Below are 26,105 nucleotides of genomic sequence, written 5' to 3'. Positions count from 1 at the left end.
CTCCTAAGGCAGGAAGGGGGATTGCTTCTTTTGTTTTTTAAGGACTTTTTTGTTTATTTATGGCTATGCTGGGTCTTCGTTGCCTTCTCTGGTTGTGGTGGGTCGTGGCTACTCTCTAGTTGCCATGCACAGCCTTCTCACTGTGGTGGCTTCTCTTGCTGTGGAGCACAGGCTCTAGAATGCATGGGCTTCAGTTGTTGCAGCACGTGGGCTCTCGAGTGCTGGGTTAATTGTGGCACATGGGCTTAGCTGCTCCAGATGTGTGGGATCCTCCCAGACCAGGGATCAAACCCCTGTCCCCTGCATTGGCAAGTGGATTCTTAACCACTAGACTGCCAGGAAAGCCTGGAGGTTTGGTTCTTTTTTTTTTTTGGAGGTTTGGTTCTTGAAGAATGAGGAAAGCATCCATTTCCTCACTCCTGGGATAGAAGAGACACGACATCACAGCTGTCCAGAAAGAAGGGCTCGGCCAGGTCCCTCTGGGAAGGAGACCTCCAGAGAACACGGAGGGTGGGCTTTCTCTGACCGTCTGGAGGTCACTTGCCACCTGTATCTTGTCTGGCTCCACACAGTTCTAGTTTTCCAGGCTTCATTCCTCTGGAGGGATCCCCTAGTGACAGGAGAAAAAGGGAAGTGACCAGAGGGCTATGCTGGGTATCTGGCTGGCCAGACAGTCCCACTTCCCCAGGGCTCAGCATTCCCAATCCAATGGCTCTTGGAGATCCCCAAAGATCTTCCTGGGCAGAGCCACAGCCTCACATGGATGCAGGTACCCAGTGTTCCTCAGCGACAAGGAGAGAGATGCTGTTGCAGACATTTGATTTGGGGGACCCTGGAGAGCAGCAGAAATGAAACAAGCCACCCCCTCTCCCCCACTCACCTCCCCCACCATTCACATACACACAGCGAGGCAAACACTCAGGGAAGGACGGCTTCAGACTAACGGGGCTGTTGATGTTGAATTGATTTTGAACCATCAGCAGGATCTCTGGTTATGACATTACCATAGAGTTGTTTCTGGAGATATGTCTACATTGGAGGGGAATTCTGGAGGGTCATATGAATGGAAAAGCCAAGGAGCCAGCTCCCATCTCCCTCTTCATTGGTGAATATGTGTGACAGGGAAGCAAACGGCAGGGGGCATCCACAGGACCCTGCTGGAAGCATGTGGCTGCCGTTCTGCATGCCCAGCTCAGTAGAGCTGCGTGGGGGACCGTCACCCCTCACCCCTGCTTCCAGGGCTTCCTCCTTCCTCCTCTCCCCGCAGCCCTCATGTACGTGTCAGCCTGTTATTGAAGCCCAAGCTCACCCCTCTGTGGCTGACTTCCCTGAGCAGCCTCCCTTAATCCACTGTGGGGAGGGTGTCACAACTCAGCCTCCAAAACATGAAGAAATAGAAATCAGGGTTTTAACTTGTGTCAATAGGAAGGTGAGAAGAGAATGGCGATGCATGTAATATATATGGTGACAGGACCACAGTGGAGAGAGTAGGGGAGGCTGGCTGGCTGGCTCTTCTCAAGTGGAGCAGTCACCAAGTAAGGACTTCATGAGGCTGAGCTCAGGCCCCTGTCATTGTCCTTCTGAAAAGGCCCTTCATGTAAGGGCATTGAAGATGGGACATCCTGATGACTCCCCCTCCCCCACGGTCAGCAGAAGATGGCTCACGAGAGCGGTCCTTGATGGTTAGCTCAGCTCTAAACATGTCCTGAGAGGTGAGTCAGTATATCAGACACTCAGGTAGAAAGGCTGCAGGGACCTGGAGGAATTAACATTGGATGCACTTCTTTGGGCCTTCCCAGGTAGCTCAATGGTAAAGAATCTGCCTGCAATGCGGCAGACCTGGGTTCAGTCCCTGGGTCAGGAAGATCCCCTGGAGGACTGCATGGTAACCCACTCCAGTATTCTTGCCTAGAGAATCCCATGGACAGAGGAGCCTGGCAGGTTACAGTCCATGGGGTTGCATAGAGTCAGAGACGACTGGAGCAACTGAGCACGCACACACGCACTTCTTAGGCAATGGGCAACCAGGTGAGGCAGCAGGTGGTGTCAACATTCAGCACTCCACGTAGATCTGTCCACACCCGTGGTAGGAGCCCAGAGGAGGAATCCAGCTCTGCACTGCAGTCTTGGGAGGAGATCAAGGGTTCTGAGCCCTAGGGGCCTTCGACACAGACCAGCCTTTGGCGGAGCACCTGCAGTCTCCAGGCTTTCTTTGCTCTGGGAACCAGACTCAAGGCAAGTGACCCCAAGCCCTATAGGGCCAGTGGGTGGGAACACCCTGTAATGGTGGCAAGCCAGGTGGAATTATAGGTGTTGACGTGAAGAGTGGCCAGACTGGTTTCAAGCTTGTCACGTACCCGTGGAAAACTGGCTCCATTTTTTAACAGCTGTCACCTTGGCCCCACCTGAGCCTGGGCAGACCGGCTGGCCAGGCAGTTTGACGAGATACGGGGTCACTGTATTCTTAGCTTTCCCTCCATCAGATGGCAAAACCTTCCCAGACCCACAGAGCCGGACAGACACGCGGCTCTTCACGTCTCACTGGAGGGACAGGCCAGAGCCCGAGGCCAGCACAAGCTTTCAGAATCAGCAGTTGGGAAGACACGCTAATCAGGGGCCCTGGGGTGATCCATGTGGGGACACAGAGGGGATAAATGTGAGATGCTGGTGGAGGCAGGGAGGGAAGTTTTGAATTGGGGTTCAGTCTGAAGTGAAAATAAATGTCAGCGCAATGTTGACAAATGCACACCGGCAGCACAGATCTGCCTGCCTATGGAGTGTGTGTGGGGGTGGGGGGCGGGGGGGTGTGTATGGGTGTCACTTGAAAAGCTAAGTAAAAGGGAACACATGAAAAACAAAAAAAAATAGTCCTTTCTATCCCTGTAACCATTAGAAAGAAAATGAAGTCCAAATTGCGTTCAGGGCTGCTGGGACAGAGGAAGAGAAGCAAGAATGGAAAAAACAGGCCATAAAGATGCCAGGGCTGCTTAAGCAGAAACATCTGTTGAAGTCATAAGACTCGGGGGCCTGGTCAGGCTTCTAACAAACCCAGGAAGAGGAGAGTCTGTGCTGGATCAGGACGAGCCCCGTCCGCCCCGTGCAGGGCCCCTGGGGCCAGCATACGTGCAGCGGAGATACCTTCTCGAGGGCTCAGCCCCGGCCTGGCTTCCAGCAGGAGAGGAAACAGGAGGAGAGGGAGGGAGAGCCATCCCCAGGTTAGGAGGGGCCTGCGACAGTCATGGGGGCAGGGACGTGACAGCAGTTTTGAGAGTATATTGATTTCAAGCTTTAAACTCGTTGAGGTTGCCTGGCGAGCCACAAGTCTCAACTTCTGTGTGAAAGAAAGAAATATGACGGTAGGGGAGGGAAGGGTCAGTTGCTGACCTGTACAGGAACCAGAAGGCTGGCTTTGCTGTTTGCAAATGGAGGCCACTCTCTTATTTGTGATTTTTGCCCGGGGCCAACTGTCTGAGGCCTACCTCTTCCAACAACCCACAGAAAGGGCAGCTAGCATGTACTGACCATATATATCCCTCTCTGGACCATGTTCTTTATCAGTATCACCTCATTTAATCCCTCAGCAATCCCATCATCCCTGGAATGGGTAAAGACTTGTCTGGCATCTTTGGGGCATTTCTTTGACTTAATATTTTCATCTTAGGAGGAAACTGAGGCTTAGAAAGGTTAAATGACTCATCCAGGTCATCAGCCAGCACATTCCAGGGAATACCTGGGGACTGTCCTTCTCTCTTCTCCCTGAAACTAAAGTGAAAAGTAACTTCAGCCAAGCATTACTGGGGAAGCAGTTCTGTGAGCCCAGCATTCAGAAAGACCTCGAGCTCCCTGTAGACCCCATTACATTATCCTGGGAAAGTGGGGGGGAAATACTGCTACAGAAACATCAAGATAGGACATAGGGGAGTGGGTCGACCCCCTCAACCATATGGGAATCCTATAGTGTCTCAAGGAAACACAGAGATGATAAAAGAAATGAAACCCAGACTCTGTACTACTTGCTCGTGGGAAATGGTTGAAGTGCTGTTCATAAGGTTCCATTGCCAAAGTCAGAGGCGGTGTCATCTCTTCCTAGAAGCCCCAGCTCTCAGCCTGGCCCTGCCTGGCCACATACTCCAGCTCCTACACCCACAGCATCCATCCCACCACGAGGGCACTCATGTCCTAGTTTCACTTATGGGGAAACTGGAGATGAAAGGCTATGACTATTGGCTTCAGGATTCATGATTGGAGGTCTATAGATCCTCTCTAGAAAATGCAAAAGTGAAATAACAGCAAGAGGTCTGGCTGAATCCCAGCCTCCTGGGTAGCTGGCCTGGGGAAGCCAAGGATATTATTATTGTTCTCCGAGCAAGCAATTCTGTGCTGCTACCATTTACTAGGGGCTTCCCTGGTGGCTCAGTGGTAAAGAACCCGCCTGCCAATGCAGGAGACACAGGTTCGATCCCTGGGTCAGGAAGATCCCCTGGAGAAGGAAATGGCAACCCACTCCAGTGTCCTTGCCTGGAAATTCCATGGACAGAGGAGCCTGGAGGGTTACAGTACATAAGGTCACACGTTGAACGTGACTGAGTGACTAAACAGCAAACAACAACGATTTACTAGGGTTGGAGCCTACTGGTGCCAAGCCCCATGTCACGTCAGTCAAACCTTTAGGACAGACTACAGTATTTCTGCTTTCAAATGAGGAAACTGAAGCTCAGAGAGAGGGTTTCACTTACCTAATGTCACACAGTTACCGACTGGCAGATCTGGACTAGAATCCGTGGGGTCAGAGATGGAAGCACCCCATGTCCCTTCCTGTGCACCAATGTGTCTCAGACTCAAGTGTGCCTTGGATCCGCTGGCCATCTCGTTAAAACATATTTCCTGATTCAGCAGGGGCCTGAGATTCTGCCCCTGTAGCCAGCTACGGCTGATGGCCATGCTGCAGGCCCCTGGATCACATGTGAGGAGCAAGGATCTTCATCCCCCTGCCTTCTTTAATCCATACTTATCTGTGCCCTTGGGGCTGGCATGTCCCGGCCTCTTTGATACAACTTTGCCACCAGAATGCACCCAAAAACCACCCATGTGTCCCAGTTAGCTACGCTTAATTACTGTTAATCATCTCACTCCTCCTTGCTCCTTGGGTGACTGCCGAAAACCTAACATCATCTCCGGGTGAGGAAGACTGGCAGGGTCTGCTTGAGAGAGCCACAGAGGGGATGGTGGCAGGGAGTAGTCGCTCCCCAGGGCCAGGATAAGACTTTGATACGATCCTGTATCTCAGGGGAAATCGACGTGATGATATCTCCCCCGGTTGGTCTCTCCCACGAGCTGACAGGAATTTCCTGCTCAGACTAGCAGAGGAACTCGGGGTTTGCTCCTCCAGGGCCAATCTTGGTGGGAAAAAGAACACAAGCAAGAAGGCAGAAGTGGCTTTTGTCTGAGCCGCATGCCTCGGGTTCCTGGTTCTGCTCCATTTGTAGCCAGGAGGACCTTCTCTGGCTTTTTCGCCCCGGCCTCCAGGGCTGGCTCTGAGTACAGACCTTTCAGGAGGGCTGGGGTGACCTGCATTCCACAGAAAGGAGGGGCTGGGAGAGGCTGGGGCTCAGGTCTGCTCAGGAGCACAAAGACAGGCTAGAAAGACAACCCAGAAATCCCAGACCCTGCAGTCTATCTGCCGACAACTCTCCTTTCAACAGGCGTTACCGAGGGCCACACACAGGTGCTTGGCTGGCACAGGTGTGTAGCAGAGACCAGGGGTCCCTGCCTGTAGCCCCATGGAGCCCACAGCTAGAGGGAGCTGATCTTTAAGTAGAGAAATGGAGTTGCATGGAGAAAATGCCAAGTGTCTGCGATGCTGGGGTTACAGGTTCTGAGTCTACAATTCCTCCCAGGCCATGTTGATCACCCAGCCCAGCTCTCTTCTCTCCAAGGTGAGACGGCCACCTCGTTGGGTAGACTTGCCCACTCTCACACTGACTTGCAAACATGGACCTCCCTTTCTTCCCTGGCCAGCCTCCCTGACACCACCCTTTTAGAACCCACTGGACATCTTGGTGAAAACCAGAGACACACATGGGCTTGTGCTTCCATGGGCATCTGGAACTTATCAGCACAATGACTGGCCAGGTTGTTCCTTGGGAACTCTGCAAACGTTTGCCCTGATCAAGAATAAATGTATGTGCGGAGGGGAAAGGTCAGGTCAGACAGGGAGGAGATGAGAGTTAAGGCTGGGTGTGCAAAGTGGAGGAGGGACTGAAACTGAGGTGCTGCTGCAGCCTGGTTATCCCAAACTCATTACCACCCAGCCTCCAACTGCCCCCTGGGTCAATCATCACCCTTGGAGCAGGAAGATTGAGGCTCTGTCTCTCCACAACAGCCTGAGAGTTGGACTTCAATCTCCCCCATAATTCTCTTCTCTTTTCCAGCCTAGGAGGTGCAGGCTGAGGGGAGGGGGTTTGGAGGAAGGCTGATCGCAGCAGATTCACTATTCAAGGAAAGGCGTCATGCGCTGAGGACGCTTTGCAGGGAGTGAGGGGATCTGCCGTGGATGGGCCGTTGTCTTGGAGACGCTAATGAAAAGCAGGCCTCGGAGAGGTCCCAGAACCCCTGTGGGCTGAGTTATCTCCCCCTTCTGCTGCTCCCCTTGCCTCCCCACCACCAGCCTCAGATCAAACTCTCCGAATATTTGTAAAACCTCTACCAGAAAACAGAGAAAGCTAGCCACCCAGCCAGGCGTCTGCCCACGGCCTTCCGGAGCTGCTTGGGTGTCACTCTCTGACGACGTGGCTCATTATTCTATCTTTCTTCCTTGCAGTGAGCAGGGCAGCTAGAGCAGAAGGGAGAAAAGAAAAATGCTTGTTTTGCCCTATTCCGGCTGGTTTTGAATGGGGTGATTGGCTTGGAGTTTAGGGGCCTTATTTTGGGCAGGTCATCCTTGCCCCGCCACTCCCGGATCTTCTGCCCCTAGTCTGTTCTCCCCTTGCTCCCCGCCCTCTGTGAAAGCTGGGCCCCTCCACTCAGGCCCTCCTTGGCTGTGTACTCAGTGCCCGTCCTGGCTGTGGCCCGCCAGCCTCTTACCTTCTCGTCTCTCCCTGGGAAAGACAGAGGAGAGGCTTGCTAAGATGCGCTCTGGTCTTCCAAAATGAAAATGTAAGGGATTATGGGGATTGGCAGCAGGAGAAGCTGGCCTTCTGCCATGGTGGAGTAGGAATTGGGCTTATTCTTTTTGAATTAAAGGGGATACAGCAGGAAATCAGAGCTGGTCTGAGAAAATCCAAGGGACCTCTGGTAATCACATTTTTTTTTTTTTTGGCTGGGTGGTTATTAAAATGGATAGCAAGGAACTTGAAATACATGGGGTCTACTGGTGGGCTGCAGGTCTGGGCTCTGTCCTGCTGGTAAAGGGGAGGCACCATGTGCCCAACTGATCAGTACATCATGTGATTGCCCTGCATGACAGCCCCAGCTTGTGGGTGACACAAAATTCCATGTAGAGGGGCAGCAAGGGGATGTGGGGAAGTCCTGCATTAGGTTAAGAGAGCTGACTGTAGTTTTAGTGTCATTTCAAGAGTTTCAGCCTGGGTAAGTTACAGAACCTGTTTTTCTTGATTTCCTCATCTTCAAAAAGCGAGGGTTGGATGAGATGGTCTTTAGGGTCTCTTCTAGTCCTGTTAGTTAGTCCATAGTAACATCGAATGGTATAAAGTGCTACATGAATATAATTCATGGGCCAAATGTGGGGTCCAGGTGGTAAACCATGCAGGTGAGAAATCAGGAGGATTAATGGAAGTATTGGGAAGCTTTCATGGAGGTGAAATTTAAAGTGTACCTTGAAGAATGAAAGGGATTTGGACAGGAGAAAGTTGATGAGCTGGGGGCAGATGAGCAGTTGTTGGGAGCAGGGGAGGAGGTGAGCTGGCTGGAGTCAAAGTAGATGTTGAGAAACACTAGAAGGTAAGGCTTGATGAAGATGGGCAGTCCAGGCAGTGGGGAGCAGCGAGAGTGCAGGAGAGGAGAGTGGAGGCTTGCTCTCAGCAGTGTGACAGCTCCTGCTTCTCTTGTTGGTGAACCTACTCTGAGTGATGCCACCCACACCCCAGCAGTGGGAGGCGAGAGACATCAGGGTCCGTGATTGGAGGTCAGGGCCCTCAACCATCGGCTCACCCGGCCCCAAGGAGGCTTGAGTTCTGGCTGAGGGATCTGACTCTTCAGAGACACTTCCTTTTGTCACCTTTCTGCCAAGGAGGCCAGCCAAGTGGCACAGGCTGGTGAGGATTAGAGTCAGGGAGTGAGAGAAGAGAAAAACAAGTTCCCTACTGTGTCAGGAGCGTGAGACGGTGACACCTGAATGACCCCGAGGCACGAGGTGTCGGACAGATGCCCAGTCTGGGACAGGGAGATGCCTGAGCGCACTGAGGACTCTTCTAGGAAATCTGGAGGCTCTTCCTCATTGACTACCTTCCCCCTCAGTGGGCACCCCTATCCAGGGACAAGAGTGGCCCTTGCTGTGGCCCACAAGTTAGGGGTCTTCTTGCTCTCCTCCAGCCACAGTCCAGCAGCCATGAGCCAGGAGTCCATGTGGGTAAAGGGACACTTCCCCCCAAACCCACACATGCTCTGCTCCAGACCTAGCTGCAAGTACTCAGACCCTGGAGTTTCCTGCTCAATTCCCTGAGCTTAATCCCAAGGTCAGTGCAGATCTCTAACCTATGCCTGACTTGCCAACAAGAGTAGACTGTGCTACGGTATGCATACCTATGACCCTCAGCGGTGACCAAGTGGTGGGCTTTGGGTGGTGTGTGTGTGTGTGTGGACCTGGAGCTTGAAGATGTGAGCTGAGTGTACAAACGTGTGCACTCAAGACCCTACCAGACGGAGCCAAGCTATGAAGCCAGCCCTCTGCTTAGGCCACCATAATACAGTAGGGAACTCCAAGGAGTCCACAAATTCTAAATTCAAACTTGGCCTTCAGGATGTCATGAAGGTGTATTTGTCAAGGGTAAGAGGAGAGAACATGATATTTAATAGTTTGTTAGCTTGATTTGTACTTTCCTATATTTAGACGTGTGAGAGCAGGCCTCTGTTGTATTCATGGCTGGATTCCAAATGTTAGAGGATGAGTCTAAGTTTCCTACCAATTTTACAGTCCTTCCTTCAACTTGCAAGGCTATTAAGGATCACCTAGTCTCGGATGAGCTCATCCCCTCCTGGCAGACCTGCAGGTACCCTAGGCAAGCTTATGGGCAAACCCAATGGAGGCCAGGCCTCGGTGAATCGCCCCTCTCCCTGCAGTCAGTCTCAGAAGGCACAGCGACACGGAGCCCAGGCCCACAGAGAGTCTACCAGGTATGTTACTCTGGCCTTGATCACGTATTGATCGTAGGGATCCTGTGGGAGAATGCAGGGTCTGCCTTACTGGGAGGCAAACTCGGCCCCTGAGTAATTCTGAGGGAACCTGGAGGGTCTCCTTAGCTTCCCCCATGTTCTGTGTCTCCACCAGTGAGGCCTGAAATTTCTATATAAGCACCAAGGCCTCTCAGTCCCTTCTGTCTCTTACTCTGTGCCTTTGCACAGATCGTCTGTTATACTCTGAATGTCCTTCTTCCACCCCATCCTAAAGACAGACTGTTCAATACAGAATTGCCTGTGAACCCAGTCAGAAGACATCCATCCCTTCTCCTCCAAAAAACCACACTGTCATTGCAATTACTATTGGAAAAGTAGTTAATGCCCATGGAAAAGATTACATATCCTCCAGCAGGGTAGAAAGTCAAACACAGAAGCTCCCTCACCTTACTGAGGCTCAGATGCCTGTCTGCAGAGATGACCGTGGAAACACAGTGGTTGTGTCCCATGCAGAACTTTCTGTGTGTGTCCAAGGCTAGACTCTCTTAGCATTCCCATCTGTTACTGGAGAGCTCCAAGGGAAGGGGATCAGAGATGAGAGCACAATCATGCCTAGAAAGAACCTTGGAGAAATGGATCTGGTTAGAAGAGTCCGAAGGAGGTAAAGGACCTTGAGAAGAAAGCAGAGATATCAGCGGCGGAGAAGCACAGTCACAGGGCAAGCAACATGGACGCCACGAGAGGAGATAGTGGGAGGCGCATGTCAGGGGCAGCGAGGGGCTCGAGAAGGCGAGAACCAAGAATATAATCAGCAAGCGTGATCGAGGTGGCCCTTTGGGAGAAGCAGGGATAGAAAACAAGCCCAAGTGTTTAACAGCACCTTCTCTGGGCTGGTCACTGTGCTTCCTGAGTATTAAGTCATTTCATCCTGACTCGAGTCCCCATTTGCTGATGGAAACAGACGGGCAGAGTGCTAAGTATTCCAAGGTCACACAGCTAGGACAAGGCAGGGATGGGGATTTGAGCCTGGGAGACCAACGTGTGCTGGGTACTACCCTCCAGTCAGACCACAGTGGGTCTATGAGCAGGACATGAGGGTGGGGGATAGAGCGGTGGGGCCTCTGCCATGTCTGGAACTTTCCACAAGGTGTCCATGTCCACCACCTTCCAGAACATTGAGGGGGCTGAGGATGGAGAGACGATGAATTTAAAGGGGGAAATGAGAGGGTCCCAGAGCTCAGGCTCTGTTTTGTCCTGGGATAGGGGGAGCCAGCTGAGGCCTCAGGGAGGGCAGGGCTCGCAGCTGCTCTGCAGGAAATCAGTGCCTCCCAGGTGGTACCTTCCGGAAACCCCTTCAAAGCTCCACGCTGGCCCTACTGGGCCCTTTCCCTCTCTCCTGCTTCTGCTCCCTGTGGCCACCCCTCCCTGGCCACCTCCTCTTCCCGGGTATATTATCTGAACAAGGCACTTCACAGATCCCGGTGCCCTTGACTTTGGGGAGCACAATGCCATGAGCAGTTTCTTCTTCGCATTTTCTTTTTTCATTTCTTTCATGCATCCATGTATAAATTGAGATCATGTTGATTTGTAACATTATATAAGTCAGGTGTGTACAACAAGCATTTTCTTTCCTCTCTCCCCTGATGGATGGCCAGCCAGCTCCATTGGAAGGGATGTGTGTGGGGAACAGAAACTGGGGTCAAGAGTTGTGTCCCATGCTGCAGGCCCAGATCTATCCAGGCTGACTGGGGTGTGGCTGGTATGTTTAGAAACCATGCAGATAGGGTTGTCAGATAAAATAGAGAACACCAAATGCAACTGGGGTTTCAGAAAACAAGGAAATGATTTTTCAGCATACGTATATGCCCAATACTATACGGAACATGCTTTTAAACTAAAAAGTCATTCACTATTTACCTGAAATTCAAATTTTAATGGGCCTTCTCTATTTTCATTGGCCAAATCTGGCAATGCTACCCTGAAACAGAAACCCGCAGCTTGGCTCCCGGGACTCAGTTAAAGAGAAGCTCAGGCAGGTGTCGAGCCTTTGATCTAGTGGACCTGCTTATGGCCTTGTGCTCCTTGGATAAGAGAAATCTCTGAGTTATCTTGTTTTGTTGTCTGAGAAGCTTAAGTGCCAAGTTAAGAGGTCCCTCCTCTGGCCCACTCTGGCAGGGGGCCTATGTCTCCATGGGCGGTAGCCAGAGTGAGGCAGAGGGGTAGCTTGGCACTTTGGAAGCAGCTGGACAAAGATCTTGAAGCAGATTAGGGGCTGCTTCCTTGCAGGAGAGGCTCTGAAGGATCTGCCTTAAGATCCTTGTGTTTTTGCGGCAAGCGAGGAAGCGAGGCCAGGTGTACGAAGGGCAAGTGGGGGCGGTCCCGCTGGAGGGAAGCTAAGCCTGCAACCCAGATCACTGACTATCCCAGTACTTCCCAAGAGTTAGGTCTGGGGTAGGGTGACACATAAATGTATTAGTTATTCCTCCAGCGCACTCTCCTCTCCTCCTGTCTCTGATCACCCTTTGATCCGTCATGTGTTGGAAGGTACGTGCGTTGGGTACAGTGTCTAAATCCAGACTATTTTCTCTGAACACCTTTCTGGATTTTGGTCCTGTGACCTACTCCTTCCATCCTGACCTTGGCAGTTCATCATCCACGACTTTTCCCTATAATTTGATATAATCTTCAGGGAGAGAGGTTATCAAAAGACATTCAAAACCTGGGGCTCAGATGTGATGGTTTGTTTTTAGCTAATTGTGTATCAGGTCATGTAGGAGTGGGGCTGGCACATTCTGAAACCCCCATGAAGGCTGCCATGTCACACTCTCTCTGAGGGCACACTGCTTTGCTCATTTTTGCTTTCTCGGCTTTCACTTCCATTAGCGACGAGTTTCAACAGCTGTGGCAGCATTCTGCTGCAAGGGCAGCAGTGTGTCCGACTACGTGCTGATGACACACCCCACCCCACAGCATCAGGAGGCTCAGTGAGCTTGTTAGGAGTTTGCCTGATGAGAATGACCCACTGGACCAGCTTGAAATCCCACAAAGCAAAACAAATTCCACACCCAACATTCCCTCAGCTTTGATCCTACCCCCGAGGACAAATCATTCATTCATTCACTTATTAAATACTTAATGGAGCACTCACTACATGGATGTCTTCCCTGGGGGCTCAGACAGTAAAGCATCTGTCTACAATGCAGGAGAACTGAGTTCGATCCCTGGGTTGGGAAGAGCTACTGGAGAAAGAAATGGCAATCCATTCCAGTACTATTGCCTGGAAAAACCCATGGACAGAGGAGCCTGGTAGGCTACAGTCCATGGGGTTGCAAAGAGTTGGACACGACTGAGCGACTTCACTTCAATTTGCTCCACTTCACTTCACTACATGGAAGGCATTATTCAAAGTGTTGGGGATATAGGTTTGGAGAAAATAGACAAAGTCCTTATTTGTGTGTGTGCATGTGTTGAGGGGGAGATGACTAATAAACAAACACCATCTATCTGGTGACAGTAGTGTTAGAGAGAAAAATAAAGCAGTGAGGGGTGACAAGGCTGCTCTTCTCTGGAGGGAGGTGACAAACCCTTTTCTGAAAAGCTGATAATTTGGAAACCTGAAATGAGGAGCTAGCTACAAAGATCTAGGGGATAAAGCATTCCAGACGGAGGGATCAGCAAGGAGAGGGGCCTGAGGTGGAATCAAGCCCATCACGCAGGAGGAAGGACACAGAGGCCAGTGTGCAGGGCAGAGAATGAAGGCAAGAAGAGGCAGGGGAGGAGTAGAGCCGGCCACCAGGCAGGCCCTGCAGGCCACCATAAGCACACTGGCCTTTACTCTCAGTGAGGCTGGAAGGCCCGGAACACTTTGAGCAGAGATGTGACACGATCGGTTTGTGTTTTAAAAACAATCGTTCTGGCTGTGGTGATGAGAATAGTTTGAAGGGAGGCATGGGAGGCTGGAAGCAGAGACCAGCTGGAGGCTTTTGCAATAATCTAGGCAAGAGATGATGGTCACTTTGACCAGCAAAGGAGCAATCGAGGTGATAAGAGATGGTTGGATTCTGGGTTTATTTAGAAGGAATTGCGAGCAGGATTTGCCAGTGACTGAGATGCACGGTGTAATATTCCCAGAGGAGGCAAGGAGGACTCTAAAACTTCTGGCCTGAAAAACTGGAAGGATGGAGTTACCTTTTATAGATATGAGGAGACTGAGGGCAGAGCATGTTGTGAGGATGATGAGAACTGGGAGTTTGATTGTGGATACATTCATCTGAACATGCCCCAGAGCTGTATCCCAGTGGAGATATCAAGTAGGCAGTTAGAGATGCAATTCTGGAATCTAGGGGAGAGGTCCAGGCCAGAGACTCAGTTTGGGACCTGTTGGCAGATGGATGTCACTATGAGATAGCACGAGATCATGTAGGGAGTAAATGAAGACGGAAAAGAGAAGGGGTCTGAGGGTGGAGCCCTGAGGTCCTTCTCTGCGCTACTGAAGAGCCACGCTCAGAATTTGGTGGCAAGTCAGGTTACCCGCAGCAAAGGCTGGTTCTTTTTGGGTACAGATTTCCTAAATCAAGAACATCCTTGGGAGTGAGTGATGGCTGCAAATGGATTGCACACATATTCTATTGCACCTAGAGATGGGAAGATCTTGGTGTCCCAGTGAGACTTAAGGTGTATACAATGGGAGACCTTTTGAAGGCATGAAAGCCAGGCTACACAAGTAGATTGTGGGTGATGATGATCGTGTGCTGATGACAGGCTCTGGGGCCTCATGAACCTGAGGTGTCGGCAAGCAATGTGTAGTGAAGTAGATCCCAAGAAGCTGGCTATGCTTGGGTGGGTGGGTGCTGTAGGGCGGGGTCCAGGCAGATTGGAAGAGAGAAGGCAGAGAGGAACCTTTCTGTGTGGTGGTTCAGGGAGTGGCCTCTGCAGTCAGGCTGACCCAAGGTCACCCCCAACAAGTTACTGAGCTGAGCTATCACCAAGGGGCTTAGTTAGCACTGAGCCTGCAAGTGACAATCAGTAAATGGCAACTGTTGGGATTGTAATGATCATTCATGATCTTAGGCTACTCTGTCTACATCCAGGTCTATTCAGATAAAGATTCGGGGAAAGATTTCAGAAAAAGCAAGGACAACACGTGGTCCCTTTAAGACGCCAGTCCAGTTCCAAATTCCAAATGGCTGTACTGAAGGTATAAGAAGGAGGAGATGTATTTTTATGAATTCGGGAGTAGCTCTCTCACTGAGAGAAGTGCACCTTGGGAGAACGTGACTCTTGGCAGGGACACATTTTTGTCTCCAAATGAGAAGAAAAAGAGAAAGGCAAGGAGATGGACCAAAGGACAGAGCCAGGGAGGTGGGCGTGTGGGCTGAGCTGGTCCCTGTGTCAGCAAAGAGGCTGACCTCTACCACAGGGCACCAGGGAAGGGCTGCACTCCAGGACCAGCCTTATCCCTTCATTTTGAGACAAAACCTAGGCCTCAGCAGGGAAGCAACATGGCAGGGTGAATGGCCTGAAGGCAGAAGGGCTCAGACCAGGTCCAGGTAGGTGGAAGCTGCAATGTGGGATCTGGGCGGAGGTAGGAGGAAGGGGTGAAGAGAGAAGTAGGAGGAAGGGGTGAAGAGAGAAGTAGGAACCCTGGCTCGTGGCCTGGGATTTAGAACCTCATGGCAAGCACCAGCCTGGGACTCAAATTTGTTATTCTTTTTAAGTAAAACTCAGTGGAACAATGAGTAAAATCACCAGAATAATAACTTTACATTTCACTGTGGAATCATCTAGAGTAGAGGTGACAGGATTCATCCTTAGTTAATCCTTTTTGGGACTTCATTTTCAAAATGATTAAAGTCACAGACAAGGGCATGATAAGGTCTTGGGATGAGGAGGAACCAGGAGCTTTGCTTTAGTTATCCTGCAAAGGGGAGGGCAGTTCCTTGGGTTCCTGTGACCCTGGCCATGCAAAGCTAGCATTTCCCCCATCTCCTGGCCCATGGGTCTCCTCTGGAGCCATGGTCATCATGGAGATCAGTTTGGTTCTCTGGCTTTTAGGTTAAAGGTCAAGGCCTGAAAAGACTTGGACCCAAACTGGAAATTTTGCTTCCCTCTCCATGACTTCCAGCCAGTTCTGAAGCCCTTTCTGTTTGCACATATCTTGCAGAGGGCGTTGGTCTCTCCTGCTCTGACATAGGCTCTGGCCTCCTAAGCTTGCTTTCCAGGGAATCTCAGCAAACCACAAAGAGAATGGCCCTGTTTATTTCTCCTTCATCCAGGCTTGTTTCTAAATAAGATAAAATTAACTGTCTTCTCTTGCTCTTGAAATATCTGCATGCTGGGATCTGCTATACTGAGGCCGTGGTGAGTTCAGAAAACAGCACAGTAAAGAACAATGATTCTGAATGAAGAGGCAGAGATCAAGCTCAGGCCCATCTCTGACCCCTCGCTGACCTCACATCATGCTCCTGCCCTGAATCAAAGTCCAAACCAGATCTTGCCTCCAACACAGCTCAATCCAACAATAGAGTTCAGAGGAGCAATAGTGACCTACTTGTTAAGAGGCGAAGATATCTCCCACACTAGAAGCTCCCAAGTACCAAGGCCTGGATCATTCCCTGAGAATGTTTCCCTGCATCCCTCAGGGCTAGTCATGCCCACAGCTTTAGTGTCTGTGTCCCTAAAGTAAGACTCATTCCTCATCACCCGGCAGCATGAGAAGGATGCCAAAGAGACTTGCCTTTGAACAAGGATTTTATGTTTATGCATCCTCAGCCTTCCTGCAAAGGTCTTAACATCTCATTCTCCAAAACCTGGTGACCCACAAAGGATGAAACTGGCTGCCTGTTGGGCGAATAGGCCAGGCACAGGGGTGGCTGCTGGCTCCTATAGCTTTCTAGAATGAGCAGGGCAGAGGGCCCCAGCAGTTACTGAGCCTTCCTTTTGGGGATAGTCCCAGCTCAGCAAAGGTGTACAAAGGGAAGTAAGGAGGGGGTTATAGGGAAAGAGACAGAATCTGCGTTTCTGTGGTCTGAAATCTGTGAGGCTGGGGGTTGATCCAGTGATCAATTTCAACTTACCAAGTGGGGTCCAAGACACAAAGAAACATCCCCTGAGCTCATTTCACTCCAGATCAGCTGGACCCCAAACTTTTGTGGATTCTCAGCCTGGAGTCTGGCTGAGTTCCCAATCCCCCCACACCTAGCAGCCTGAGACGAAAAATCCCTCGCTAAATTGGCAGGCTTTCACCTCTCTCTGTGGAGCTCTGGAACAGACTAATGAGGTTACCACAGGTGCAGCCTTGCCATTAGCCATAAGAAAATAAAAGACTACTCTCTGTTGGAGAACGGTGATGGGGGATTCAAGCCCAGAACCTGTTCCTATGGGGCTCTCAAACCACGGGGCCATTTCAGTAACACATTCCTATTTCCCAGCCCAGGATCCATTGACCAGGCGGGCTCTCATTAGGACGGTTCTGGTGGATTCAACATAGCGGCCCCAGTGCCCCAGACACACTCAAGCAACCCTCAGGGTGCCACCTACATGGGCTGCAGAAGTCCTAGGTGGAGCCATCCTTAGAAAGAGATTAACAGTGATTTCTCAGGTTTATGATTTTAAATAAAGGTCTTCAGGGGAGTCCTGGGGCTTCACTCGTTCATCCATGAGCACATGCTGGAGCTTTGTTTCCAGTGGGAGAAACAGATAATAAGCAACAGGTACATATCTCATGTGTTATTTGGTGACAATCTTATGGAGAAAATAAGCTAGGGAATGGGGTTAGGGAGTCTTTGGGTAAGGGTGCCACAAATACAGGTTTTGTTTTGCTTTTTTCTTTATGTAGACTGTTCCCTTGAGAAGAGAATAAGCCAAGATATGGGGATTGGGGAGAGCAACCAGGGAGAAAGACTAGCATGTTCAAGGCAGGAGAAAGAGCAAGGAGCCCAGTGTGGCTGGAAAGGAAGAGAGAGGGCTGGGGAGATGGCAGGAGGTGCCAGCAGAGAAGGAGCAGGGCTCGATCATGTGGGCCTAGGGGCCCCTGTGAGCCCCTGGCTTTTCTTGAGTCAGATGAGAGCCACTGGAGGGTTCTGAAAACAGGGGGCACACAACCTCATATACATGGATCACTCCGGCTGTTGGGCTTGGATGGTAAGCAGAGTAAAGTGAAAAGAGGCCGCCTACAGCAGTGATCCTGGTGAGGGATGACGGGCCTCCACAGCCTGGGTTTGAATCCTGACTCCATCTCATATGAGCTCCATTACTTTGTGGTTTGTTGCTATGTCATGTCTGACTCTTGCAACCCCATGGACTATATCCCACCAGACTCCTTTGACCTTGGGATTCTCCAGGCAAGAATACTGGAGTGGGTTGCCATTTCCTTCTCCAGGGGACCTTCCCGACCCAGGGATTGAATCCAGCTCTCCTGCATTTGGATTTCTTTTTACTGACTGAGCCACCAGGGAAACCCTCCTTTACTTTGGGTAAGCTATTTAATCGCTCTCTGCTTCTGCCTCCTCATGGGTGAAATGGACCAGCGCCCATTCTTCATAGGGCTCTTTCTAGGGTGGTTGCAAGCATTAAATGAGGTAATACATGCACAGTGCCTGGCACACAGAAAGTGTTCCAACATCAGCCATTATTACGCTGCTGCTGCTGCTGTTTGTGGGACACAGGCAGTTTAGAGATGGGAGATCAATATCTTCAGGGGCAAAGGATATCTACACTTGACTTCAAGGGTTTTGATGGACTTCCTAAAGAGCAAGCTTCAGCTTCTAACAAGGTGGGAAGCAGAGCAGCTGCTGACATAGTCCAGCCTGCAAGCTGTGAAGTCCTCAAGGCTGCTGGGCAGGGTTCATGAAGCAGGGCTGGGGCTGAAGCGTAGGAGACAGACCAAAACCCACTGTGGAATTGAGAGGCTCGGGGGACTGTTAGACACTTAGAAAAATCCACTAGTGTATTTGGATTAGAGACACTATCTCAAAAGGTTGACCAGACATTTTAGAATGGGTTACAAGCATTTCTGCTTCTAAGCCAGAGGACACAGGACAGAAACCAAGAACTTGAGGCTAAATTTTTGCATGGAAAACGACCCAGCTATGCACCAGGGTCTGAGGGGGTGTATGGACTAACAGACTTCTCCAGAACCATATGCTGTCTTATTCTTGGGATTGTGGTTTATCAAATCATTCTGATAGGCAGTGGGATGACATTGATATTCTCTAACCATGTCTGCCTCCCTTCTTCCCCTTAGGGGCCTCTCACGCTTGTTTTTCCCTTCTTCTTATAAATGGGATTATCCAGTTCTTGAGTGAGTGTGGAGGGCAGGGGTTTGTCTCAGAAAACAGCCAGCCAACAACCAAACAACCAGTAACTGACTAATAACCAACCAACTAACCAATGGCAGAATAATGGGCCCTCAAGGATGCCCATGTCCTAATTTTTGGAACCTATGAACATATTACTTTCCAAGGAAAAGGGGGCTTAGGGTTATTAATTGACTAGCCTTAAAACAGGCGTATTGTCCTAGATCATCCAGATGGGCCCAATGTAATCATGTGCCTGCATGCTAAGTTGCTTTGTTATGTCCGACTCTTTGTGACCCTGTGGACTGTAGCCTGCCAGTCTCCTCTGTCCATGAGATTCTCCCCGAAAGAATACTGGAGTGGGTCACCATGCCTTCTCCAGGGGATGTTCCAGATCCAAGGATCGAACCTGTGATTCCTGCGTCTCTTGCATTGCAAGTGGATTCTTTACCGCTGGGCCACCAGAGAAGCCCAATGTAACCACAGGGTCCCTAAAAATGGAAGGGAGGCAGAAGGGGAGGACAGAGTGATGAGATGTGAGAAAGATTCAGCCTTCTATTACTGGTTTTGCAGATGGAGGAAGGGGCCACAGGCCAAGGGATGTGGGTGGCCTCTAGAAGCAGGAAAAGGCAGGGAACTGGAGTTGACCCTGGAGCCTACAGAGATAAACATGGCCCTGCCAGTACCCTGATCTCAGCCCGGTGAGACCCATGTCAGGCATCTGAGCTCCAGCACTGTAAGATAATGAATTTGTACTGTTGAAGCCACTTCGTTTGTGGCAACGTGCTATAGCTGAAATAGAAAACAAACACCGTAATGATTTAAACTGTTCCACATGGCCAGTCTCAGGGCTGCAGCATATGTGGTCCTCAGCCTGCTGCTCCGGCCTTAGCTCACAAGGTCCCCTGTCCTGTGCTCCAGCCAGTCATGGCGTCTTGCCACTCTTGAACTGTGCCTGCCTCTCACCTCTGCCAATGTTTGAGATTCCTCCTAGAGGGTCATTATGTCTTACAGTTGCACAGAGCTTTCAGCCTTGCAAAGCACCTTCCACAATAGTTCTATATACTCAGAAGTTACCCTCTCACTACACAGAGGCCTCTTTGAGGGCAAGGTCCTAGACTGAAGTATGTATCTTGTCAGCCCTCGTATGGAGAAGCTTACACGCGTGCTGAGTCGCTTCAGTCATGTCCGACTCTTTGCAACCCCATGGACTGTAGCCTGCCAGGCTCCTCTGTCCATGGGATTCTCCAAGTAAGAGTACTGGACTGGGTTAGGGAGAAGCTAAGCTGTGATAAAAGTGGGCACAGGAGTGAAAACATGAGGGTCAGGAGGAGGTCACAACATGTTGCCAAGGGCACTGGCCCTAACTCCTGGCTTAGCCAAAGCTCTCAGACTCAGACTCCCCAAAGACAGGGCCATACCTTGGCCCTTTAATTGTAGACAGAGTAAGGTGTTCAGTAAACAGTTGCTGGCAACATTTCCCTTAGGACTCTCCCCTGGTTTCTTTTAGGTCCTACCATGAGCTCTACCAGATGCTTTCACTCCAAGGACCTCCAGTTGAAGGACGCCTTAGAGAGAGTCTTATGGAGAGAGTCTTAATTCTGGGCACTTCTATAGTGTTGGACTCCTCTGTAGGTCCTGCTCTGGTCTCTACTCCAGGCAGGACAGTCCCCGGGCTCGTCCCTGTCCCAATAGGTGGATGCAGGGCAGAAGGACCTGGGTGTGGGGAGCCAAGGCAGGCCCGCTTTTCCCTCTTTTAGGCACGGCCTGTCCTGTTACTCTGGGTCACTCTAGGTAAACAGGGGAAAGAAAACAATGTCTGTCAGCTACAAAATGAACCCATCAGGAAAGCAGTGTTACTGCCAAGTGCTCTCAGAGGGCATGGCAAACAAAGAAGGTGAAAACCTGCCTTTCACATCAGGTCCCAGTTCGGGTCCATGGGCTCTGTTGGCTCATCTGGGAGCAGAGACCTGGTGGCCCTTAAAGAGACCCCCTTTCTACTTGCCTGTCTCCACTCCTCCAGGGTTAATGGGCCTGTTCCCTCAGCTCCTGAGTGAGAGGCTCCTGACTGCAGAGCCAGTCTGGGGCAGAGGCTGCTGGGATCCAAGCCGTGTTAAGCCGGGCTCCATGGCAAACCCGGGAGCCCGAGGCAGTGCAGGCTTGCTGGCTGTGCCCTTTCGGCAGTGGCATTCCCATCTCCAAGGAAGCAGCCACCTCAACACAGGACTTCAGCGTCTCGTCCTTTAGGCGGGCAGAGGTGTCCCATAGCAACTGGGGCTGTGATCTGCATATGACAGCACTTTGCATCTATTCAGGACTTTTCCTCCCCCTGCTCTCTTTGAAACGAGCTTGCCGTATACCCAAGTTCCCTGTGAGTCCCATACAATGAAAACAGCAGTTGACAGGTTCCCTGTAACTCGTGAAATCTGAGTGCATCCAAGGGGAGAAAGAGAGCGCTCATTACTGAAACACAAAACGAGCGCCTTTCAAGGCGCGGCTAGTTGGCCCTTCAGTTTGCTACCGCTGACCCCGCTGCCCTTCTGAGCACAATGAGCAGAGGGAGGAGAGGGAGAGAGAGGTCTTTGCTCCTTAAGTTCCCAATTGATCACCCTCCTAACCCCTCTGGGGGCTTCTTCATCTAAACAATTCAGGTGACAGAGGTCAGGCCTCCAGCCATTCCTCTGGGGAGATCTTCGCTCTCCCTGAAGGGACTTTCCCAGGTGAAACAAAGACAAGCTCTAGAAGCCTCAAACAGACTCCTGCTGGCAATGAAACGGCAGAAACGGAGAAGGGGGAAATGAGAGGTGCCCAGAATCACAACAGGGGGCTCCAGCCCTTTCATCCAGCAAGGCCTCGACACCCTGTTCATACCCTGGGACTGGGCCACGCACTGCGGTGGCCCAGTCATGTCCAGACTCCAACATGGCAGCCAATGATTGTCTACTTAGCACGGGACTGGGAAAAGGAAGCTGTGTGAGGGGCGTAAGCTGCTCTATGTTGGCCCACACTGGTGTTCAGCTGATTAACCAGACATTTAATATGCCCCCAAAATCGAGGATGAGAAAGAGGAGGAAGTGAAGGCAGAAGAAGAGGAGGATGAGAAAGACAAAATTCATGAAGTAGGCCAAAACAGTGCAAACTTCCAAAGCAAGCCTATAGAAAACTATGACCCATTCCTGAGGCTGTTCAAGGAGGACTCGGGAGGACCCAATCCTGCTGCCCGGATGGTCCACCCCACCGTGCACAAAGCAACACAAGACAGGATAAATGAAAGAAATACACTGGCCCTGGGGCTTATCCCACCCAATCCTCAGAAGACCAAGAGATGACTAAGCAGGATAGGGCTCTACTCTTTCATTTCTGATTCTAGAAGTGACTACGCACTCCTATTGTGCCAATGATCTGCTATCAGTTTACCTGGGGAGCATAGGCAATCATTTAACCATCGTGCTTCCAGTTCTATCACTGGGAAATAACCTACCACTTGCAAGTCTCTAAATATGCCATCTGGGTTCATTTTGCCATCTTCCTGCTGGAGTGTCCTCTACCCACTCCCTTGCCTGATAGATTCTTGCTGCTGCTTCAAGCTACATATTTAGTGCTATATTCTTTATACATAGTTATATGTTAGCACTGTTCACATTGTATTATGGTGATCTGTTTACTTAGTTTTCTGTTACAAGACTATAATTCCTTCGAGGGTAGGATCACCCTCAGTCAATCATTATTGATTTTGGTATTGGTGGTGGTTAGCTATTTAGCCATCACCTGAAGAATTGAATTGAATCATGATTAGGATAATTGTTTTTTTTCAGGTCCTAGATTGGGATTCAATAACCAAGGACTTGTGAACAGGGCTATGGCACTACATAACTCTTGTGTTGCTCAGTCACTTAGTTGTGTCTGATTCTTTGTGATCCCATGGACTGCAGCCTGCCAGACTTCCCTGTCCTTCACCATCTCCTGGAGCTTGCTCAAACTCATGTCCATTGAGTCAGTGATGCCATCCAACCATCTCATCCTCTGTCATCCCCTTTTCCTTCTGTCTACTATCTTTCCCACCACGAAGGTCTTTTCTAATGAGTTGGTTCTTTGCACCATGTGGCTAAAGTATTGGAGCTTCAGCTTAAGCATCAGTCCTTCCAATGAATATTCAGGACAGATTTCCTTTAGGGTTGACTGATTTGATCTCCTTGCAGTCCAAGGAATTCTCAAGAGTCTTCTCCAACATCACAGCTCAAAAGCATCAATTCTTTGGCGCTCAGCCTTCTTTATGGTCCAACTCTCACATCCATACATGACCACTGGAAAAACCATAGCTTTGACTAGATGGACCTTTGTTGGCAAAGTAATGTCTCTGCTTTTTAATATGCTATCTAGGTTGGTCATAACTTTTCTTCCAAGGAGCAAGCATCTTTTAATTTCATGGCTGCAGTCACCATCTGCAGTAATTTTGGAGCCTAAGAAAATAAAGTCTCTCACTGTTTCCATTGTTTCCCCATCTGTTTGCCATGAAGTGATGGGACCAGATGCCATGATCTTAGTTTTTTGAATGTTGAGTTTTAAACTGGCTTTTTCACTCTCCTCTTTCACCTTCATCAAGAAACTCTTTAGTCCCTCTTTGTTTTCTGTCTTAAGAGTGGTGTCATCTGCATATCTGAGGTTATTGATAATTCTCCTGGCAATCTTGATTCTGGCTTGTGCTTTATCCAGCCAGGCATTTCACATGATGTATTCTGCGTATAAGTTAAATAACAGGGTGGCAATATACAGCCTTGATATACTCCTTTCCCAGTTCGGAACCAGTCCGTTGTTCCATGCCCAGATCTAACTGTTGCTTCTTGACCTGCATACAGGTTTCTCAGGAGGCAGGTGAAGTGGTCTGTGATTCCCATCTCTGTAAGAATTTTCCACAGTTTATTGTGATCTACACAGTCAAAGACTTTAGCGTAGTCAATGAAGCAGAGGTTTTTCTGGAATTCTCTTGCTTTTTCTATGATCCAACGGATGTTGGCAATTTGATCTCTGGTTCCTCTGCCTTTTCTAAATCCAGCTACCTAATTCTAGGGACCCTATGCACATGGATATTATGAGAATGAGACCCCCAGAGCTATTCAGTATGGTGGCCCTGTTTATGAAACACCTACACAGGCACAATGGGGGAATCCAAGTACGAGGAGCTTCAACTCTAGTTGCAGAGAGGGAGCTAACACGGAAGGATGCAATAAGGGCGTTGGCAAGGGTGTCCTTACCTGTGGGTACAGCAAGAGTCCTGGGGAAAGACAGATCTGTTAGGACTATAGTTATTGGAAGGGTTTGGGGGAAGAAAGTAGAGCTTCCATTATTTATGATGATGAAAATAGGATTATAAGAAGAAGGTGTAGAGAGAGTTTTTAGGGTAGAGAAACTGTTCTGTATGAAACTGTAATGGTGGATACAGGTCATTATACATTAGTCAAAATCCACAAAATGTATACTATCATGAATGAACCCTAATGTAAATTATGGACTTTGGGTGATTTTGATGTGTCAGTGTAGGTTCATCACTTAAACAAATGCACTCACTCTGATAGTGGGGGAGATTGTGTGTGGGGGGGGACAGAGTATATAAGAAATCTCTGTACTTTCTGCTCAGTTTTGCTGTGAATCTAAAACTGCTCTTAAAAAAATTAAGTCCACTTTTTTCTACAAATGTATGAGTCCATTTTCAAGCATATTGAAAAAAAGAGCCAGCAAAATACATGGGGAAGGCACCAGACAACATGGCTTGACCGTAGATTGTGGAAAAGAGTATGCATTAGAGAATAATAAGAACTTACGTTGGGTTGGCAAGGTGGGGCCAGATGGCGAAGTCTTGAAAGTTAAGCAGAGAAGTTGGGACTCGATTTTGAAGAACACAAGAGGCTTTGTAGGTTTTAGAGCTGAGAAGTGATGTAATGAAAATTATAGCCGCAGAAGCAGAGTTTGACGAGTATTAAGAGAAACTAGAACATTCTCCCAGTCTTCAAGGCAGCAAGAGTTTCTCCCAGCCCTGCAGCCGTATGCTGTGACCTCATGATTATCTGTGAACAGAGCTATGGAAGACTGTAGTGGATCTGGCAGCAGTGGGTAAGATCCCGCAGTGTTCCGTGAGTATGGACTTGCTAGAAATGGATCAAGATCGCGTTACGAGTGAATCAGGCATACCATGTGAGGCAAGGAGTGTATAAGCGTGAGGAGTTGGTCTGGTTATGCTGCTTTCTTGCTGTTTTAAACACGGCCTTGATGTTGCTTTCTTAACATCTAACAAGAGCAATAGATAAGACAGTGCTGTGGACAACGGGCCACATCTACCTTCTTGTTTATTCTCTGGGTTTTTAGTACAGAGGGTGAGAGATGAAGATGTGGGTTTCTTTATAAGTTGCACCTTGGGAGTAAGGCAGTCGTTCAACAAATAGTTACAGACTCTGAGGACAGAGAAGCAAAACAAACTCCCTACTCTCCCAGAGCTACCATTCTAGTAAGAAGCTCTGTAAAGTTAGCTTCTCGTCAGTTGCAGAGAAACGTGGGTCCTAGAACTGCTTCAGCTGGAGAGGCCAGGAGAGAAGGGAAAAACCAGAGAAATATGGGGCTTTGGCACCATGAGGAGGGAGCAAGCTTACCCTGTTTTAGAAAAGCAGTCCTCACGTTTTCTACCCCACCATGCCCAAGGGATGCAAACAGATATACCAGCAAGAGTGGCTTGTAGTCATAGTGATACCAGGAAAGGATGGGAGAGGTGAAACTCCCCTGGAGAGGAGAGATCCAGATACTCTCCCAGCTGCATCAGGATAAAGGGATGGAATGAGATGCACATGGAGGCAGATGCTTCCTCTGAGCATTCTCCAAAAATAGCATCTTTCCAGGAAGATCTTAAAAAAGTACTGTTGACACGAAGATGTTAAGTCCATCATGAAAATACATTGGGGGAAAGCAAGACTCAGTCTGTCTAATGTGTAATCAAAGTATTAACAATCTGGCGTGAGACACAGAGAGAAGCAGGGGCAGAGGGGATAGGGTTAGGCTTCTCAGTGTGCCTGCTCTGCCTGGTATGGAGACCTGGCTGTACTGTTACCCGGGTTTCAAGAATTAGTATAAAACTGGGTCAATGGATACAAGTCACGGAGTGGCAGATTCCACCTCAGTAAGAAAAAAATCCTGCCTAAGGATGAAAACTTTCAAACAATGGTTCAGATATCAAAGTAGTGGACAGCCCATTCTGGGAGAATTCAAACCCCAGGATGGTCATCTGTTGGAACAGTTATGTTAGACTCCAGGGCCAATCAAAGCCCTCCTACTCTCCCAATCTCAAATTCTAATTAAGGAAAGCAGAGATCTGAAAGGTAGAAGGAGGAGTCTGAGGATCAGCCTCACCCAGAATCCAGAGAAAAACCTTTTAGAAGCAAGTATAGAACCCCCAAAGCTGGTTCTTTTGTTTTT

The 26,105-nt window shown here is 49.6% G+C and overlaps 1 protein-coding gene across 5 annotated transcripts in view; it reads right to left on the bottom strand.

Annotated features, from left to right (window-relative positions):
• Nucleotides 1-352: 352 nt before the first annotated feature.
• RAD51B (RAD51 paralog B) overlaps nt 353-26,105 on the bottom strand; it is a 734,863-nt gene continuing 709,110 nt past the window's right edge. For all 5 annotated transcript variants that reach the window (XM_061429216.1, XM_061429215.1, XM_061429213.1 and 2 more), the window contains one exon: nt 353-610. In XM_061429216.1, the coding sequence (XP_061285200.1) occupies nt 537-610 (74 nt within the window). In that variant the 3' untranslated portion in view covers nt 353-536. The remainder of the gene's footprint in view (nt 611-26,105) is intronic.

This window comes from Bos javanicus, chromosome 10 (assembly GCF_032452875.1).
Source record: "Bos javanicus breed banteng chromosome 10, ARS-OSU_banteng_1.0, whole genome shotgun sequence".
Lineage (NCBI taxonomy): Eukaryota > Metazoa > Chordata > Mammalia > Artiodactyla > Bovidae > Bos > Bos javanicus.
The sequence above is the reverse complement of the archived record's forward strand: the minus strand, read 5'-3'. Positions and strand labels throughout refer to the sequence as shown.